Consider the following 21,215-nt stretch of genomic DNA (forward strand, 5'->3'; position numbering starts at 1 on the left):
CTGGCCCAGAGTGGCGGTGTAAGGTTAAACTCCCTACATCGGGTGAAGTGGGGGGTACGCTATGAAAATTCTCATTTTGCAGTCCCCCTCATAACACCTGTCTGCACTGCGCATCCTCAGACCCACGGGGCTGAGAGGGATGCCGTTCAGTGCCTAAGCCAAGGATTCCTACATCTGAAGTCAATGAAACTGTGGCCTCATTTAATCCCATACATCTGTTGTTGTGTCTCCTTATTTACGGGCTGGCTCCTGAGCCGGGGGGCTAGCACATGGGCTCACAAGCAGTCCAGCATCCTCTTCTCACTGTGACCAGCCTGATGCCTCTCAGAAGTCTAGAAGCATGATGGCAACACTATCCTCCCCACTCCAGATTCCCATCAGCAGTTGCCCTACAAACGCATGAAAAAGATCAAGCAGATGTGACTTGGGTTTAATATATTGTAAGTTTTCATACTTCCTGTGGGTTTTGATTAGTTTGCTCCTGTAGTATAGAGTGAGAAGTAGTGACGTTTGAACTGGAAGTCCTTTCTCCATGGCCTGACCCTGATGTTGTCATTGCAAAACCACTTCCATGCAGCTAGAGGACTGTTGGGCAGTGGGAGCACATTTGGAAACAGTGTGGAAGCTGTTTGTAGTACGGTGATCTGACTTCCGCTTGCCTAGGTCACTGCTGCAGTGAAGGACCCCATCTCACGGACATGCTTTGCAAGTTTATTTGAGCTGACAGGCTGAAATTAGAAAAACTGAAGTGTATGTATGTGTGGCTACAGAGGCGAGGAAAATGTAATTCTCAATATGCACACATGCCTTGTCAAAACTGCATCTGGTAGGATCACATCTTCTGAGTGATTTTCAAAGCAGGGATGGGGGAGCCTGTGGTCCTCCAGATGTCACCGGACTGCTGTTCTCATCATTGTTGACCACTGGCCGTCTTGCCTGGGGCTGATGGGAGATAGAGTCTAACAGCAGCAGCAGTAGTTGGTGGGCCAGAGCTCCCCCAGACCTGTTCTGAAACTTAGGGAACTATCTTGACCGTTGAACGCTTATCCCTACACTCAGTTTTATATTCCTCAGAGCTATTTCCTCAGAGCCATATTTTTGTTTCGAAGGGAGGAAGTGCTTGGGTGGGGCGGTGAGTCAGCCGGTTAAAGGATATGCATGTTTCCTGAACCAAAACGTTAAATAAAACTTTAGACAAAAGCGTGGCTAAGCTTAGACTTCCCTGGACTGTTCTGGCTCCATATAGCTAGCTGGAAAACCATCAAACTCCCAATGGTCATCTTTTCTGCCTTGTCCTGGTGAAGATGATACCTGTCTTGCCTCTGAACTTTGCTGTGCTTCTCATCTTCTGGTTGCCTATGGGTGAGTCATCCTGAAAACTCTTTACATTCCAGAGCCAAGGAGAGCTGTCTGGTTTGTGTCCCCTTGGTGGAGGAATCTGGAAACTGGCTTCACCTAAAGGTGCTTCCCGATGGGGGCTTAATTTGCAAACAGATTATTGTGATATTTGCCAGTGAGTTGTTGCAGCAGTTTTTAAAAAAGTGTATTGTCGTTTCCATAGAAAGGGTAAATCCAGATTAAATTGTGTGTGTGTGCTATGGGCTGGCATTTTGAGGATGAGAATGTTGTGTGGGTACTGCATGACTAAGACACACTGTTCCCACGCTAAATGTCTTTCTAAAAGCATCCTAAGATCCCCAAATACAAATGGGGGAATGGAAAATGTCTTGTGTGATGGATGAGGTGTCAGAAGTGTTGGTGGCAAGGAAAAAAAATAGGTATAAAAGGAAAAATCTTGGATGCCAAGATACAATCTCATTTATACTAAGTCTAATCTGAGAAAAACAAACTCATTCCAAAAAGAAACATGAGCTCTGGGTGAGTGCCTGGAACCCCTGGAAACTCACACCCCCTCGGAGGCCAGGGTGGCAGGCTGCAGAATTATTATGGGAGTAAGGAGACAGTTTCTTGGGAGAAGGGCAATGACAGGCCTAGACAGCATCTTGAGAAGTAGAGACATCACCTTGCCAACAAAGGTTCGTATAGTTAAAGCTATGGTTTTCCCAGTAGTGATGTATGGAAGTAAGAGCTGGACCATAAAGAAGGCTGATCGCCGAAGAATTGATGCTTTTGAATTATGGGGCTGGAGGAGACTCTTGAGAGTCCCTTCTTGGGAGAAGGGCAATGACAGGCCTAGACAGCATCTTGAGAAGTAGAGACATCACCTTGCCAACAAAGGTTTGTATAGTTAAAGCTATGGTTTTCCCAGTAGTGATGTATGGAAGTAAGAGCTGGACCATAAAGAAGGCTGATCGCTGAAGAATTGATGCTTTTGAATTATGGTGCTGGAGGAGACTCTTGAGAGTCCCATGGACTGCAAGAAGATCCAACCTCTCCATACTGAAGGAAATCAACCCTGAGTGCTCACTGGAAGAACAGATTGTGAAGCTGAGGCTCCAGTACTTTGGCCACCTCATGAGAAGAGAAGACTCCCTGGAGAAGACCCTGATGTTGGGAAAGATGGAGGGCACAAGGAGAAGGGGGCGACAGAGGACGAGATGGTTGGATAGTGTTTTCGAGGTTACCAGCATGAGTTTGACCAAACTGCGGGAGGCAGTGGAGGACAGAGGTGCCTGGCGTTCTCTGGTCCATGGGGTCACGAAGAGTCGGACACGACTAAACGACTAAACAACAACAAGGAGACGGTTCCTGGAGAGACCCTTGGTTTAGTTTTCTTGGAAGGAAGAGGACTGGAAATTTATGACTTTTCTGTGATAGGAGATAGGAGATAGAGATCTCCTATCTGCCCATTAGATTTCTAAAGGAGCCCGAGTGCCAAAGCACTGGATTCACCACTGAGCAAGCCAAGCCAGCTGCTGTGTCTTTTTTATATCCAGTTTCAAGACTCCTGCCTTTTGACTATTTCAGACAATATGCTTTCCCCCCAACATACTGCCCCTCACCTAACACCCCAGAGGCATATTAGGGGGAACTGCTTTTCAAAAATATGTATATTAGGCAAAATTACATTAAAAATATTTATATTATTTTTGTAGTATTGTATGATGTTATTGTACATGTCCAATATATCTGACTGTGAAGATATTCACACAAAAATACTGCTGAATTATCATGAGGTCTTTATTGTTAATATTGCAAACTGATTTGGAAACTTGGAAAACTGAACTTAAGGTTGGAAAAATGAAAAACTGATGGATACATACTTCAATCACGAGGTGTGGGAGAGATTTGCATTCTTAGCCTTAGGCTGAGCCACTGGAACAGGTCCAGTCCTCTTTTCTACTTCATTGGCTGCCTATTTGTCTCTGGACTCTGTTAAATCTTTTTTTATAGCCATAAATTATCTAACAGGTCCTCGTACTTCAAAGGAAACATGAGAACTGTGGTGAGGGGAAGGGGACTAGGAATCTCTACCAGATAAAAGTCCCTACTGTTGCACATCACCCAAATCTCTGGTGGTGCAAGATTCCAGAGGTTCCAGGTGCTGACCTAGGGTTCATGTTTTGTTTTGTAATGAGGCTTTGTGTCATCTGTTTGCTATATGGTTAATTTACATATATATGCGATCTGAAACTATGATGGTGGGGCTCACAGCATCAACACTCCAATAGAGCATTCTCTCATGGCCATAGATTTGGATTCCAACAGAAATCAGGCATGGCTCTGTCTCTCCCAGCTGCCTAGCCTGCAGCTTCCAGCTTCTGGTTTCTAGCTCACATAACTCAAATTCCCAACTCAGGACTTCTGGTGAAGCAAGATGGCAAGCCCCTCTGAGGACCACCAGCACCAACTGCGATGGGGGGGGGGGGGACCAAGGTGCCCAACGCGACAACCAGGGAGGTTGCATGGAGCCCCCAGCTCCCTCCAGCGGCCTCAACCCCACTGGGACCAGGAGCACCGATGGCTCAGTGGAGCTCTATGACTTGGAGGCCTCTGGAGCTAAACAGAAAACAAAAAGGAGCCCCCCCCCCCAGCCGACCACCAGCTTAGATAGGAGGGCCAGGGAGGCCGTGAGGAATTGCACAGCCTAGCCCAGGCCTGACCCCGAGGCTACCTCCCTGGCAGTTAGCGCAAAAATAGCAGGCTGGGACCCAGGGGGAACAGTGTGCTGGAGACCACCCCACAGGAAAAAACACAGCATTTTTAAAATAATTTTTTTATAATTTTATTATTATTTCTTCAAAAAACTGTAATGGCTTCCATGTAGGAGGCCTGAACCTTTGAAAGCCACTCCTGGGACTCCTGCCTTAGCCCTAATCCAGGGACCTGAAATCCAGACTCTGCGGGCCCCGCAGGGAAATTAAAACTGCTTGTGAGTCAAAATTACAGCAAATACATTTTTTAATTATATACATGAACCACTTTTTTATGAGTACCATTAGTTTCCATTTTTTATTCCTTTCACACATTTTCTATGATTACTTATATTTTGTATTTTTACCCTTTCTAATTTTTTTTTATATTTTCTCAGATGGGTTGGCAGGGAATAATAATATAGCAGGCACAACCAACTCCCAAGAGACTGAGATCTACTCACAGAAGAATCTTGATAAATAAGAGAATTGGATAGGAATTTATATCCTCAGACATTACTAAGAAAAGAGGAGTAGTTTTCTATATTAAACCCAAACTGGACCCAAAACAGCTATTTAAGGACGATAGAGGAAGAATGTTGGTAGTATAAATAACAATACAAGGTGAAAAAATTGTTTTAGTTGGAATATATGTACTGAATGAGAATAAATAAGAATTTTATATTTAGATTATTTGGAAAATAATTTGTTGGAATACATGGACCAGAAAATAATATTAATGGGAGATACAAATGGAGTAGTCTCCCTGGAAATGCATAAAATATTAAGAAAATCAGATTCAAAGGAAGGGAGACTACACACAACCTTCTTCAAAATAGTGGAGAATTTGAATTTACCAGATACTTGGAGTTTTAAACACCCACTGGATAGAGAATATACATTTCTTCAAATGTATATCTAGCAGAAGGATAGACTCGGTATGGCTATCTAAAGTGTTATCAATAACAGTAAAAAAAAAAAAAGTAGAAATACAAGCAAGAACACTCCTGGATCACAATTTGATAATTCTTGAACTAAAAAGGGGAGGGGAATACCCCATTTAGATAGAGATTGAATGAGGAGTTATTAGATAATCAGGATATAAGACAAAAAACAGAAAAAGCCCTGAAAGATTATTTTGAACTAAACTTAGATCAATACACTGATAGGAGGATTTTCAGGATATGGGAGAAGAATAAAAACCTATTTGAGCAAAAAACACCCTTGTGTCTTTTCCCTTTCGAAGCAATATCTCTGAAAAAAGTGAATATGAGAAGCAATTGGTCGACTTATAAAAAGAGCTGCTAACTGAAATAGACAACCAGTTAAAATTTAAAGACTTTGAAGAGATAAAGAAAGTTGTAACTGATTAGTTACAGTATTATGCAGTATGCAGATGATACCCAGCTCTACCTCTCTTTTAAATCAGAACCAGTGAAGGCGGTGAAGGTTCTGTGTGAGTGTCTGGAAGCGGTTGGAGGATGGATGGCGGCTAACAGATTGAGGTTGAATCCCGACAAGACAGAAGTACTGTTTTTGGGGGACAGGAGGCGGGCAGGTGTGGAGGACTCCCTGGTCCTGAATGGGGTAACTGTGCCCCTGAAGGACCAGGTGTGCAGCCTGGGAGTCATTTTGGACTCACAGCTGTCCATGGAGGCACAGGTCAAATCTGTGTCCAGGGCAGCTGTTTACCAGCTCCATCTGGTACGTAGGCTGAGACCCTACCTGCCTGCAGACTGTCTCACCAGAGTGGTGCAGGCTCTGGTTATCTCCCGCTTGGACTACTGCAATGCGCTCTACGTGGGGCTACCTTTGAAGGTGACCCGGAAACCACAACTAATCCAGAACGCGGCAGCTAGACTGGTGACTGGGAGCAGCCGCCGAGACCATATACAGTGGTGCCCCGCAAGACGAAAGGGTTTTTCGGTTTTTGCGTCGCTTCGCTAGACAAATTTCCCTATGGGCTTGCTTCGCAAGAAGAATCTCCGGGGACCTCTTTTAAATGCTGGCGGTGGGGAGCAAAGCCTTTCCCCCCCCTCCAGCCTTCAGAAGAGGTCCAGGAAGGCCGGCGGGGGCCGAAAGGCTTTGCTCCCCACCGCCAGCATTTTAAAAGCGGTCTGGGATAGCAGGGAAGCAATTCCCGCTATCCTGGACGGCTTTTGAAGGCAGGCGGGGGGGAGCAAAGACTTTCGCCCCCCGCCGGCCTTCAGAAGAGGTCCTGGACCTGGACCTCTTCTGAAGGCCGGCGGGGGGCGAAAGTCTTTGCTCCCCCCTGCCTGCCTTCCTGGGAGAGCGGAAAAACGCGCTGTGATTCTCCGCTCTCCCCGACGGCTTTTGAAGGCAGGCGGGGGGGGGAGCAAAGACTTTTGCCCCCCACCGGCCTTCAGAAGAGGTCCAGGACCTCTTCTGAAGGCTGGCGGGGGGCAAAAGTCTTTGTCCCCCCTGCCTGCCTTCCCGGGGGCTTTTAAATCGCCCCAGGACAGCGGAGAATGTCCCGGGGTTTTTTAAAATGCTGGCGGGTGGCAGCGAAGGCTTCGCTGCCGCCCGCCAGCATTTTAAGATCGCCCCGGACAGCCTCCGCTGTCCTGGGGTTTTTTAGAATGCTGGCGGGCGGCAGCGAAGGCTGTCCGGGGCGATCTTAAAATGCTGGCGGGCGGCAGCGCTGGCGCCCGCCAGCATTTTAAAAAACCTCGGGACAGCGGAGAAGTCCTCTGCTGTCCCGGGTTTTTTTTAAAATGCTGGGGGTGGGAAGAAAAGCCCTTGTCCGCCCCCCCCAGCCTTCAGAAGAGGTCGGGGGACAGACTGTCCCCGGACCTGGTCTGAAGGCGGTTTCCATAGGAACGCATTGATTGATTTTCAATGCATTCCTATGGGAAACCGTGCTTCGCAAGACGAAAAACTCGCAAGACGAAAGAACTTGCGGAACGAATTAATTTCGTCTTGCGAGGCACCACTGTAACACCGGTCTTGAAAGACCTACATTGGCTCCCAGTACGTTTCCGAGCACAATTCAAAGTGTTGGTGCTCACCTTTAAAGCCCTAAACGGCCTCAGCCCAGTATACCTGAAGGAGCGTCTCCACCCCCATCGTTCTGCCCGGACGCTGAGGTCCAGCGCCGAGGGCCTTCTGGCGGTTCCCTCACTGCGAGAGGCCAAGTTACAGGGAACCAGGCAGATGGCCTTCTCGGTAGTGGCGCCCGCCCTGTGGAACGCCCTCCCATCAGATGTCAAAGCGATAAACATCTACCTGACATTCAGAAGACATCTGAATGCAGCCGTGTTCAGGGAAGTTTTTAATATGTGACATTTTAGTGTATCTTTCATCTTTGTTGGAAGCCACCCAGAGTGGCTGGGGAGACCCAGCCAGATGGGCGGGGTACAAATAATAAATTATTATTATTATTATTATTATTATTATTATTATTATTATTATTATTTATTATCAACTAAATGATACTTTTAATATAGATAAAAAGAAAGGTTTTAGTTACAAGATATAAAAATTAGAAAGTATTACCAAAATTCTGTCAAAAACCTATAATTTGCTCCTGGAATTGCATACAAAAGATGAACAGGTTAAACTGGTTATAATAAACTGGGCTAAGGGATATAATATACAAATGGCAGATTGGGCAAGGCTCTGGAAAATAGATTTAAAATTTACAGCATGTTGTACGCTGAAAGAAGATGATATGAAAATGATTTATTGATGGTACTTAACTACTACTGAACTACCCAAAATGTATAAAACAAGTTCAAATATTTGTTGGAAATGTACGGAAAAGGAAGGTAACTTTCTCATATGTGGTGGACATGTAAGACAACAAAATCTTTTGGGGAAATGGTATACAATGAACTAAAAAAAATATGTTTAAAATGACTTCTGTTAAAAAAAACAACAGAAGCCTTTTTATTAGGAATTACAGGTACCGAGATTCCAAAAGACCAGAAAAGAGTTTTCATGCATGCGAGAACACGGATGCTACTAGCCCCAAAATGGAAGGAAGCAACAACCCCGGTGAGGGAAGAATGGCAAACTGCTGGACTTTGCTGAAATGGCAAAACTAACCGGGAGACTCAGGAACCAAGAAGACAAGGACATCTAAAAGGAATGGGGGGGGGGGATTATAATTTACTTAGGAGAGCACTGCAAGCAAATCAAAACTTTTGCTGGACTATAAGAATCACTTGTAAAGTAACAAAGATTATGGACAATTTGGAAAAAGTGGAGAACTTATTGATATGTCGTCTTAATTATTGAAATAAGGACTCAGGTAGGGGATGGAGTGAAGTCACGGAATTCAGAGAATCTCACAAAATGATTATACAAATTTTCTGAATGAAAATTTCTATTGACAAAAATAAAAAAAAATTTTCAAAAAAATAAAAACAGAATCATACTGCCCAATCTCATTGATAAACCAAGACTAAGAAGTCCACATCAAACCTGGTTAACCGCCTAAAAATCTTCCTACACAAATGAATTGCCTTGGACTAGGCAGGCTTTGTCCCTGGTCACAACCTACCAGACCCCATGAGGAAATTACACACACTGATAGAATACAGTAGAAAGACCAAACTCCCGACCATCATGTCCCTAGACATCCTTAAAGCCTTTGCTTGCTTAGAATGGAAGTATCTATTAGCAGTATTAACTAGCATGAAATTTGGTCCCAACTTCCTACAAACCCTCAAACAAATTTACTCTTAAATAATTTCTCTTCTCTCAGACTTTTGGCTAATTAAATAATCTATGGCCTTTTAGAATAATAGAATTATAGAAATGTAAAGTTGGGAGGGACACCAAGGGTCATGTAGTCTGACCCTGTGTGTGGGTGATTGTTTTTGTTATAGTGGTATGTATTTTTGTGTTTTTATATTGTAAACCACTCTGTGAACCTAGAATGAAGGGCAGTAGAGAAATTTCATAAAAATTATTAATAATGGGAAATAGCTATGGCCCAGGAATGGTGACTGCATCATACTGCAACACGTTCTTGCTGAATAATGCTGCGATTGCCAGCAGTATTCTCTGCAGCCGGTCCTCCCCATATCTTTTCTTTCTTTCTTACAGTGCACTTCCTTGACACTTGCAATGTGACTATCCACCCTGAGGCACCTGCGGTGGAATTTGGAGGTTCTGTGAATCTGAACTGCACAACTACGTGTGCTAACTACACCCGGTTGGACTGGGAGGTGTCTGTTGAAGGAGGAATGCAGCAGGGCGATGGGTGGATTTCTCTAAACATCACCAATGTGTCTGAATGGGAACTTCAACCTATATGCATAGTCCAAAGAAAAGGCTTTGATTCCTTAAACACCAATGTGGTCATCTATGTTTACCGTGAGTAGGCACAGAATTTCACGGCGGGGAGGCATCTGGAGGTTATGTAATTTAGCCTCCTTCCTCACACACATAATGTTGAGGGGGCGAAATAGGTCCCATGTTTCCATGTCATCCCACTACCCTAAAACAAAATTGCAGAGTACACATGTTATTAGACATGGTATGCTGCATAACATGGCTGTGAGGCCTGAGGAAAGAGGGAGGAAAACCCAAGACCCGCCCAAGACATTTTGGTGATTGGGGCACATGATCTTAGCGGCTCCTCTGCTCTACAAAAATCATGCTGCATGTAGTATTAGCAACACCAATCTTACAACAAAACACCTTCGGGGAGCACTTTAACATAACTTAAGGGCAGCAGCAAAGCATATGCTACCCCTGCCTGGGGTGGAGCGTGGAGGGAGCTTGCTGCATCTTTTCTCACAAAGTGGAGCGTGGGGGGGGGCATACTTGTGCCCAGCCAAGAAGAGGGGTGTCAGATCCACTCCTGGGTCAGGTCTGATCGGTGTTGGGCCATCACAATGAGGGAGCCTGCCATGGGGGGGCTGCCTGGTCGTGCCCCCTCCATGCTGTGCCACTGCTTCAGGATGCTCAGGACTTCATGTCTGCCATGACAACCATGGGGCTGTCACAATATAACATCAGCCCAATGCACATCGTAGGTCACACTCTGGATCTTGTCTTTTCGACTGGGCAGGAAGAGGGTGATCTGAAAGAGGCTTTTAGCCTCTTCCCCCCTCTGTAGAGGCAGGGGACCCACTTTCAGAGGTTGTGGGATCCATGTAGTTTCCAGACAGCTCTGGAGGATTTTCTGCCTGATATGACTGGTGTTCCTGTCTCCTGGAACAAGAGGATGGCTTGGGCTGAACTTTTGAGTAGTGGTTTCCTATAAAGAAAATATTTTATTGAAAACAAACTGAACTTTCAAAAGAAGCCTTTGATACTTGTGTTTATATCCTTCTATTGTACATAAATTATCTTTTGTAAACTTCCTTTGAATGTCTTTGCCCTGAAAATCAGTATATAAGAGCAGTCAGTCAATCAGTCAATCAACCAACAGGAGCTCATCCTTGTCCACCATTATTTGATTAGGTTAGGATGCTCAGTTGTCATGCAGAGTTTTCCCTCCCATTGCCCTGAAATTGTTGTCTATATTTATTTTAAACGACTGGGATGGTTAACATTTCCAGCTTCAGAAAGCCAGGAGTTGTAGATTTCCTAGGTTTCTTTACTAGTTAGTCCTCACTTAGCATTTCAGATGGTGGCCATTCATATCTTTATTTCCCCCCAGAGTTCTCAACCCCAGTTCTCAACCTTACTTCCAAGATTGTGGCTAATCACTGGGAGAAAATTGTATGCAGCATCCCGAGTTTGAAAGTGAGAGGTTCCAGCTCCCCATCTAATGTCAGCATCTTCCTGAAAAAGGGCAGTAATATCCTGAAGTGGGAGCGCAGCATCTCTGTGGAGTACAGCTTTTTGGCTAAGCCTCAGGAGGATGGGGATGAAATTCTCTGCGAAGCTAACCTCCAGGTGGGCTCAGAAGTACTGCAAAAAAGTGCAAACAGAACCTTGAAGATTGTGGGTAAGTTCTATTTGCTATGCATCTGATTGGTTTTGCCACGTGTTCAGGGCTAGGAGGTCTAGTTTGGAAGTAATTTATGCACACATGTATCTAACGATTTGTTCTAGCCTGGAGGGCTTAGGATATTTCTGTAGCTGAGTATTTTATTTATTTACGTGTTAAAACACATTTATATGCCGCCCAATTTACAACCAGCTGAAATACAAATTCATTTAAGCCAGTCCATTAAACAATAAATAATAAAGCCCCTACCACTAACTATTGTTCCCCATTAAATCTTATTGGGCCCCTAAGACCAGTGTAAATAAACAAGTATTCTAGAAATGCTGGAAGCACATTGGTGTTGGTGCTTCAAGGGCATGATTTGCATAGGGTTAGCCAGGGGCGTGGCCAGGGTTTTTGTGGGGGGGGGGGGAAGAACCTCAGCTACCTATGTATTACTATTGATCTTTATTGATTATGGGGAGGCAGCTGCCCCTCCCTGCCCCCCAGCTATGCCCATGGAGTTGGGCAGTGGTGTTTTTTTTTGGGGGGGGGAATAGGTGCCAGTACTCACCTTGAAGTTGTAGTGGTTAAGAAGTGTGGCACTTAGTGTAACAACAACAAAAAAGGTGCTGGTACTGCATAACCCTTTGGAGGGAAAAGCACTATTGGATGGGAGCCCAAACTGAGAAGGCTGTTTCCATGGTGACTTCAAGAAGGGCATCTGCAGGCTGTGGTATGACCAGGCAGGATTGGGCAACTGACTGAGGTAGGCGGAGACTTCCAGGTATCCCACCTGGGGGGAGGTGAAGCCAAGCCTGTGCTAATGGTGCCACATAGGGTCCAGGGGCGCCCCCCATTTAGTGTGGAGAGCGGTCATTCGTTTTGGGGTGCAATGTACTTGGGATTGGGGAGTGTTTGGTCTCCATCGTAGCGTGGCAAGGCTTGGCTTCTGGTGCTGTGACTGGAATAGCATCTGTCTATGGCTCTCAAGGGTCTCTCACAGCTGTTTCAGGTTTATGATTTATTTGTTTACCTATTTATATCACACTTTTTATGATGAGCCTTCTGAAAGCAGCTTACAAAGATCACTCAAAACAACAGTAATTTTAAAACTATTTCACTACTGCAATCTAACTATATTTACTAAATCTAAGCAGCAGTGCTAACAGAATACAGTAAAACCCGTCATAGTGCTTTATTTAAAAATGAATTAAAGCATAATCAGAACAAGCATAAAACATTTTTTTCATTTTTCAAAGAACACTTTAGTGCAGCAGTTTAATTAAAAGAGGATTGGAATAGAAAAGTGTTCATAGTAAAGCAAGGACCATTTGTATATCGTTTGCAGGTGGCTGATGGCTCCTGCAACTCATCAACCATTTTTTTCTTATTGCAGCCAGTCCATACAATGTGAACATCTCAACCAATTTCACGGTGTACAAGACTGGCGCAGCCCTTGTGGTGAAGTGCCATGCAGAGGGAAAGCCCTTTCCAGAGTTTTCATGGGATCTCCCCTCCCAGACTGGCATGGTGTACTCAGATAACAATAAAACCATCACAATCCCTTCAGCGCAAAAATACCACAATGGGACTTACCGATGTCTAGTACATAATGTCTATGGCAATGGCTCGACAGAGATTGACATTCTGTATGAAGGTAGGTTGCATATGACTTTCTTTCCAGTCTCTCCCTTCCCCCAGCGTAGCACTTTCTCAACGTCTTCCTCATCCAAGGGACTTAATTTGCAAATGGGTCATTGAAATGTCACAAATGGGCCATTGATACCAGTCGTTGTTGCTTTTTTAACTCATTTAATTTCCCCCAGAATGGGTAAACTCAGATTAAATGAGGGAAGGATATGAACTGCTATTGTGATGCCAATGAAAACTGTGCAGACTCTGGTGAAAACTTGTACAGGATGAGAACCATCCATCCTAAAATACACACCCATCTCAAGTTATTGGTTTCTCAGGAGACTAGGAATTGAAATTTCACCATACAGTGGTACCTTGGGTTATGAACTTAATTCGTTCTGGAAGTCTGTTCTTAACCTGAAGCGTTATTGACCTGAAGCGTGCATTCCCTGCATAGGCCTCCTACGGCCCCGGAAGCAGATTGCGTTTGTATCCCGGGGCAAAGTTCGCAACCCGGGACACCTACTTCCGGGTTTATGGAGTTCGTAACCTGAAGCGTTTGTAAGCAGGACTGTTCGTAACCCGAGGTACCACTGTATATGATCCTGAAAGAGAATTTGAAGTCATGATGCGTGGAGAACTATTTGGGGGATCTGACAGGAGATCAATTCAGATTTGATAAGACTAAGAAAATTTCAAAGGTGAGGGGCTGCACTTCATTACTCCTCCACAGTTGAGGCTGATATAAATGGAAAGAAAGGGGGAACCTTTGCAAGGAATGTTCAAGTACCAAACTGGGAGTTAAGGATAATTTTCCATAAAAGAAAATACATTCATCTGAAGACGTGTTGTTTAAACAGCTTCATGTGGAAGCATCCTAATGCCATCTCTTCAGCTGCATCACTCTGAGGTGGTGTGAGGCAGTGCAGAATCTGTGCATTGCTGCCCTGTGGGCCTACCCTCCAACATTCCTCAGGTGAAAATAGGGACATTTCCCACTCCTCCCCAACTGACCGGACTTGACCCCCCCATTTCCTGTCAGAAGAAAGGCAAGGGCCACCACTGCTACACCAACAGGACACAGCACACAGGCCCTTCACCCTCCTGAGAAAACACCTTAATCCCAATTTTGTTTTATATTATTTTATTCTTTGGTAGATTTACAAAAAGAAAAACACACAGCAGTAAATACATTTTAGAAAAGGGCAAAATTAGATGTAGATGCACAAAGCATTTTTTAAAAAATCCAGACCAATTGCGTTCTGCTCCCCCCTTTCTTCCCCTCCCAGGAGGGCAGGGCTCTACCTGCCCCTCAGAGCCTGCACATCCCACGGGGCTGGGGCTGGGCCTTGGCGGTGGCAGCCTCTCCTCCTCCTCGCCTGCTCTCCAGCAGCTGCTATGAGTTACCCAAAGGAGGACGCTGGCAGTGATGGGCATGGAGAGGCAACGGGATGCTCCCTCTCAGCTGCCACTGCCACCATCGTCATCACTGGAGACAAGCTCCTCCTCCTCCTCAAGCTTGGTGCTGGTGGGGGTAATAGGGACATTCCAGGACATTCCGGGATCAAAACAAAAGCCGGGATGGTAATTCCAGGACTGCCTCCATAAAATTGGGACTCTTGGAGTTTATGCGTGTGAGGAATTGTTGGGAGCTTCTCCATGAAGCATCTTCAGGCCCTGCACTAACTCTGCCCTCCCAGCGGGTCCTTTGATCTCCTGGGCACAAAGGCACATGAAGCCTGACTACTAGCTGGTCCTATGATTCCTGGGCACATGGGCCCTACTTTTAGGTGGTTCTGGGAGACTTCAACATCCATGCCAAGGCAGTTGGCTCTGGGCCGGCTCAGGACCTCATGGCAGCCATGACAACCATGGGGCTGTCCCACCATGTCACTGGCCCAACGCTCATGGCAGGCCACACTCTGGACCTTGTTTTCTCGACTGGGCAGGAAGATGGTGATGGGGGGGGGGACATCAACATCAGTCCCCTGTCATGTTCAGATCACTTCCTGTTGAGATTTAGGATGCCAGCACCTTTTCCTTCTGCAGAGGTGGGGGACCTATTAGGAAGATCCGCCCTTGGAGGCTGATGGATCCAGTGGGATTCCCAGTGGCTCTGGGGGTTTTCCGGCTGATATGACTGGTGCCCCTGTCAAAGCCCTGGCTGACCTCTGGAACACCCGAATGGCTCGGGCTATTGACACAAACTCCCCTGAGCACCCTCTCCCACTTCGTGGAGCCCAACTGGTCTCCTGGTACACTCCAGAGCTTAGGGCGAGGAAACAAGCTGGAAGACGACTTGAACACAAATGGAGGGAAGATCCAAATGAATGCAACCAAACACTGGTAAGGGCTCATTATGAAGCCTACCTAGTGGCAGTGAAGGCAGCAAAGAAGGCATACTTTGCTGCCTCCATTGCATCCTCATTATGTCATTTGGCAGAGCTTTTCCAGGCTGACCCAAAGGAGGTAATAGAACTGACAGTAACATTTTGAAGATAAAATTGCACATTTTATCCACCAAGACCTTGACTCTGCTGTGATAGCAGATGAATCTCAAGGGGTGTCCAGAGCACAGTCTAGTCTTGTTGTGCTGGATGAGTTTCAGTTGGTAAGGCTTGAGGATGTGGCCAAGGTGCTTGGATCAGTCAGGGCGACCACTTGCGCTCTGGACCTGTAGCCTTATTGGAGTTCACCGATTGGGTCTGCGTTGCTCCGGGGCAGGAGGAAGGAAGTCAAATGACACCGAGGTGGATTCAAAGAAAGAGTTTATTCTGCTCTCCAGATAGCAGAAGGCACTTGTGTGATCAAGTCCACAACAAGTCCAAAGAAATGACAAGTTTCATGCAGTATATATATCTCCTCCAGGCACCCTCTCCCTCCTCCCCTCGGAGCCCAACCACGTCAGCCTATGTACGTAGAACGATGGGGGTGGAGACTGGACTGAGGCCATTTAGGGCTTTAAAGGTCAGCATCAACACTTTGAATTGTGCTCGGAAACGTACTGGGAGCCAATGTAGGTCTTTCAGGACCGGTGTTATGTGGTCTCAGCGGCCGCTCCCAGTCAACAGTCTAGCTGTAGCATCCTGGATTAGTTGTAGTTTCCGGGTCACCTTCAAAGGTAGCCCCACATAGTGCGCCTTGCAGTAGTCCAAGCGGGAGATAAATAGAGCATGTACCACTCTGGCGAGGCAGTCTGTGCGCAGGTAGGGTCTCAGCCTGCATACCAGATGAAGCTGGTAGACAGCTGCCCTGGACACATAATTGACCTGTGCCTCCATGGACAGCTGTGAGTCCAAAATGACTCCCAGGCTGCGCACCTGGTCCTTCAGGGGCACAGTTACCCCATTCAGGACCAGGGAGCCCTCCATACTCACCTGCCCCCTGTCCCCCCAAAACAGTACTTCTGTCTTGTCAGGATTCAATCTCTCTCTCTTTTTTTAAAAAAAATAAATTTTATTAATTTTCATCCAGTTATACATTTTAACCCGAATACAACAAATTATGCCTGTTTTGAACTTCCTTCAGCGTCTCTGATAATCATCCATTTTTATATCTTTAATACGCAGTCCCTTTTTTCATATTGCCATTTTTCCTCCTTACTCCCATTATTTTTAATAAACAATACTTATTTGTTTTTTTACAGTGCCTCTTGAAATCCCACTAACGTTGTGTTTATACCACATATGTTTTTCAGATAATCCACCAATTTTCCCCAGTCCTCGATGAACTTTTGGTCTTTAGTATATCTAATTTTCCCAGTTAATTTATCCAGTTCCGCATAGTCTGTCAATTTTAGTCTCCATTCTTCTATCGTCGGTATCTCCTCTTGTTTCCACTTCTGGGCCAACAGGATTCTGGCTGCCGTTACAGCATATTGGAAAAGTTTAAAGTCCTTTCTTCTTATGTCCTTTCCTACCATCCCTAAAAGAAAAGCTTCTGGTTTTTTCACAAAGGTATATCTTAACATTTTTTTCATCTCATTGTATATCATTTCCCAGAAACTTTTTACTTTTTTACACTCCCACCACTGATGAAAGAACGTCCCTCCTTTATCTTTGCATTTCCAACATTTGTTATCCACCTTATACATCTTTGCTAGTTTTACAGGAGTCATATACCATCTATAAAACATTTTCATTACATTCTCTTTCAGCGACGTACATGCCGTAAATTTTATATTCTCTTTCCACAATTTTTCCCATTCCTCAAATTGAATATTATACCCAAAATCCTTTGCCCACTGTATCATTACCGATTTAACCTCTTCATCCTTAGTATGCCACTCCAGCAATATCTTATACATTTTTGACAGAGTTTTATATTCATTGTTTATTATGTCTTTTTGGAAAGTTGATTCCTTTTCTACATAACCTTTTCCCTTCAAATCTTTTTTAATTATTTCGTTTACCTGGCGATAATGCAGCCAATCATATATATGCTCTTTAACTTGTTCATATGGCTTCAGTCTCCATTTCCCTCCTTCATTAGTCACCAGTTCACCGTATGTACCCCATTTTTTTCTCATATTAATTTTCTTAACACTGATTACCTCCAACGGGGACAGCCAGTGCGGGACTTTTGGTTCCAATATATTTTTATATCTTTCCCACACCTCTATTAATGAACCCCTGAAGATGTGGTTTCCAAATCCTTTGTGAACCCTCTTTTTTTCACACCAAAGATACGCGTGCCATCCAAATCTGTTATCAAAGCCTTCAAGATCCAATAATTCATTATTTTCTAGCTTTATCCATTCTTTTACCCAGCATAAACATGCTGCCTCATAGTACAATCTCATATCTGGCAGGGCGAAGCCACCTCTTTCTTTAACATCTGTTAATAACTTAAATTTTATTCTAGGCTTCTTTCCCTGCCAGATATCTCAATCCATTAGCCGCCATCCATCCTCTTGCCTCAGTAATGGAACCAACAAACTGAAGCTCAATCCAGATAGGACTGAGGCACTGTTAGTGGGTGGCTCCCTAGACCGGATGCTGGGAGGTCGCCTGCTCTTGATGGGTTACACTTCCTCTGAAGAAGTGGGTACATAACTTGGGGGTATTCCTGGATCCTTTGCTGTCACTTGAGGCTCTGGGGGCCTCAGGGGCCCGGAGTGCCTTTCATCAGCTTCGGCTGGTGGCCCAGTTATGCCCCCTGTCTGGACAGGCAGGAATAGCCTAACTACTGTTGTCTATGTTCTGGTAACCTCAAGGTTGGATTACTGCAATGTGTTATACACAGGGCTGCTTCTGAAGACAGTTTGGAAACTTCAGCTGGTGCAGAATTGAACAGCTAGGCTGCTCACCAGAGCAAGATGGTTTGAGTACCGTATATTACACTCATTCTGGTCCAACTGCACCGGCTACCAATTAGTTTCCAGGCCCAATTCAAAGTGCTGGTTTTGACCTATAAAGCCTTAAATGGCTCAGGACTGTAATAGCTCAAGGACAACCTCTTTAAATATGAACCCACCTGGACCCTGCGATCATCTTCTGAGGCCCTTCTTCATGTGTCTCCTCCTTGAGAGGTCTGGAGGCTGGCAACACAAGAACTGGCCTTCTATGCAGTGGCCCCCTGTCTGTGGAATGCTCTCCCCAGGGAAGTTCGCCTGGTGCCTTCATTATACACCTTTAGTCTTCAAGCAAAAATGTTCCTTTTTAACCAGGCCTTTGGTTGATTTGATTGACATCCTATGCTCTTTTAAAATGTGTTTTTTGGGGGACGGGTATTGGGTTGTTTTTATTTTGATTATATATTTTGTGGTTTTATATCTTGATTTTATTCTGTGAACTGCCCTGAGACCTCCCCCCAGGTATAGTGTGGTATATCATTTCTAATAATAATAATAAAAAAAGTAATAATAATAGACATGCTGAGATTGGGCTGGAAGGAGAGAACTCCCAGGAAGTAAAACTACCTTGCTGTTTTTGAAGATGTTGACAAACTTTAATTCATTACAGATAGGTAGCTGTGTTGGTCTGCCATAGTCAAAACAAAAAAAAATTCCTTCCAGTAGCACCTTAAAGACCAACTAAGTTAGTTCTTGGTATGAGCTTTCGTGTGCATGCACACTTCTTCAGATACCTGTATCTGTATCTGAAGAAGTGTGCATGCACACGAAAGCTCATACCAAGAACTAACTTAGTTGGTCTTTAAGGTGCTACTGGAAGGAATTTTTTTTGTTTTAATTCATTAGTGAGATTTAATTCATGTTCTGAACATTTAATTCATGTTCTGCCTACATGAGCTAGACAGGTTATGCTACACCAGCATAGGAAAGGAGTTACTCTTTCAGATATTTGGGGCAGAAGTCATTTAGGGCTTTATACACTAAGGTCAGCTGCCTGAATTGGCAGCCACTGCCACTGTTTTCAACAGGAGATCTGAAATGTGAGGCACTGTATGGCTCTTGCATACTTCCTACATCCTGTTGGTTTCAGTTAGGCTCATGCAGAATTTCTCCATGGCTGGTTGTGCCCCAGGGTCCATCTGCTGCAGCAGCCTGTTTTCCAGTGCACAAGCCCTTCTTGCTGCTTGTCCCCCACTTACTGAGCGCTTCTTCCTCTGCAGCCCAATTCCATCCTGGAATCAGAATGGTAGAGTTGGAAGGGACGTTGAGTCATCCAGCTCAAACCCCTGCAATGCAGAAATCTGGATTCAGGCACCCATTACATCCATCACCTAATGCGCTGTCTTCTATTATTGCAGAGGCACCTCGCAGCTGGGTTGCAGTCTGGGTGATCGTGTCGGTCTTGGTCTTGGGCATCTTGGGCATCATTGGCTACTGCCTAAAAAGAAGATGATCATTGGGGAAGGAAGCTCAAAGTCTCAAAGAGACTGTTTTGGCACAATGGAGACTGCTAAAAGATCCATTTCTTAGCAAGCCCCCACAGAAGCAACCAAGAGAGGGAATAATTTACTGTGATTCAGGACATGACAGCACTCGGCAGAACTGGATGATAGCCTGAAAGCACATGAATTCCATTAATCTGCTACTAGCTGTAGACAAAACCAGGGACTGCTGCTGTGAAGAGCGATGGTGGAGCTAGCCGCTCGGGCAGCCGGAGCAGCGCACATGCCGTGCACCAGGGAGCAGAGCATCCCACCCAGGGGGTGTGATCCGCACAACAGATCACCACGGGGGGGGGGTTGTCACCCCTCCCCCAGGGAGAGCCGCCCTCACTGCCCCCCCTTCCCACACCCCTGGTGAACAGCCAAGTACCTTTAGAGCAGCTGGAGTGGATCTTAGAGCTCTGGCAGAGAAAACATATAGAATATGGTATCAGACATGGAATTCAGCTAGAAAAGAATCTTTGTATTAATCATAGGTGAGGGGATCAAGTTTTCAGCCCTTAAGGATGTGGAAAATGTCCATTGAAATCTCAGAAGCTGTCTGGTTTGATTAAAAATCCCAGCCGCTGTGGGGAGACCTTCCCTATGACTTGCAGCACCAGAATAAATTATGCAAAATAAGGTAAATTTCCCCCCCCCATTTATGCATTTATACAGGTTGCTGAATGTAACTTTCCTTGGTGCAGATTTTGGGGTTCAGCAGCCCTTCTCTGCCCACCTTTCTCCCAATAAAATCATTTATTTGGTTAAACGTTTCCAACTGGTATATAGTGGTAAGCCTATGTCTGAGCCCACATGCCTAGATGCTTGAGAAATGAATGCCACAGACCTGAAGAGTGAGCACGGAATGACAAAGGCTTCGGTATGCCAGCCATACAAATCTCCCTAAGGGGGATGCCTGCCCTTGAGCTTGGCAACAGCAGGTTTTGCCTCTGAAGCATGTCTCAGAGGAGGAGCCGCCAGACCCTGCAGATAAGCAGAGGCTCACGATACCCTTCCCCATCTTGGAAAAGGGACGCCCACGGCACCACTTTCTCTCAACTGTCTAGAGACATAGGCTAATCTTGGTGCTTGGGGAAAGGCGTGTTTATGGCTGCGCATTTCCACTGTCTTTGAAAAAGGCTGCTGGGTAGCATCCCTCTCTGAGGTTAATGCAGGCAAAGCTCTAAAGCACAGGCTCCATGGGGGCCTGGAAACCTCTGGGATATTCCTGGCCTGTTCCTTGAATTTTAAGTGTTTGGCTTGTTTACAGAAAGACTACTGTTAAATTGTGGGTGAACATATCAGACGACACAGCGATTCTTCAAACAGCTCTTGTTTATTCACAGGCCAGAACAGAACTGAACTGAAGGGTTTGGCCAGCCTGCTTATATAGAGCTCCACTAGAATGCAACAGTAACCATTTTCTGTAACTATCCAATCACTGAACGTCACTTTCAATCCCTTATTTGCATATGTGGACCTGAGTGAAAACTATCTACAGTATCCCCCTGCTGGCCTAGGGTGAGAACTTCAGTACATAACAACTACATTTGCTTGTAGAAAAACTACATTTCTTAATCTTTCCCTTTTGAAGTTGCCAGGGTTAAATATGGGGGCAGCTGCTCTGTAGAAGTAAATCTGCTCTCATTGTCCAGCATTTTGGTGACAATGGCTGATGGGTTGTATTAGGTAGGTGTGGGAATATAATGAACTATATTTTATCACCCTACAGGCCC

The 21,215-nt window shown here is 45.2% G+C and overlaps 1 protein-coding gene across 1 annotated transcript; it reads left to right on the top strand.

Annotated features, from left to right (window-relative positions):
• The first annotated feature begins 1,184 nt into the window (after nucleotides 1-1,184).
• LOC309360620 (vascular cell adhesion protein 1-like) lies at nucleotides 1,185-20,252 on the top strand. The gene is made up of 5 exons (XM_081895289.1): nucleotides 1,185-1,362; nucleotides 9,168-9,437; nucleotides 10,732-11,022; nucleotides 12,404-12,664; nucleotides 19,354-20,252. Exons 1-5 carry the CDS (start codon nucleotides 1,305-1,307, stop codon nucleotides 19,446-19,448), a joined length of 975 nt encoding a protein of 324 aa, XP_081751415.1. The 5' UTR covers nucleotides 1,185-1,304; the 3' UTR covers nucleotides 19,449-20,252.
• The last annotated feature ends 963 nt before the right edge of the window (nucleotides 20,253-21,215 follow it).

The sequence above is a fragment of the Podarcis melisellensis genome (genome assembly GCF_964234715.1).
Source record: "Podarcis melisellensis genome assembly, chromosome: 17".
NCBI lineage: Eukaryota > Metazoa > Chordata > Lepidosauria > Squamata > Lacertidae > Podarcis > Podarcis melisellensis.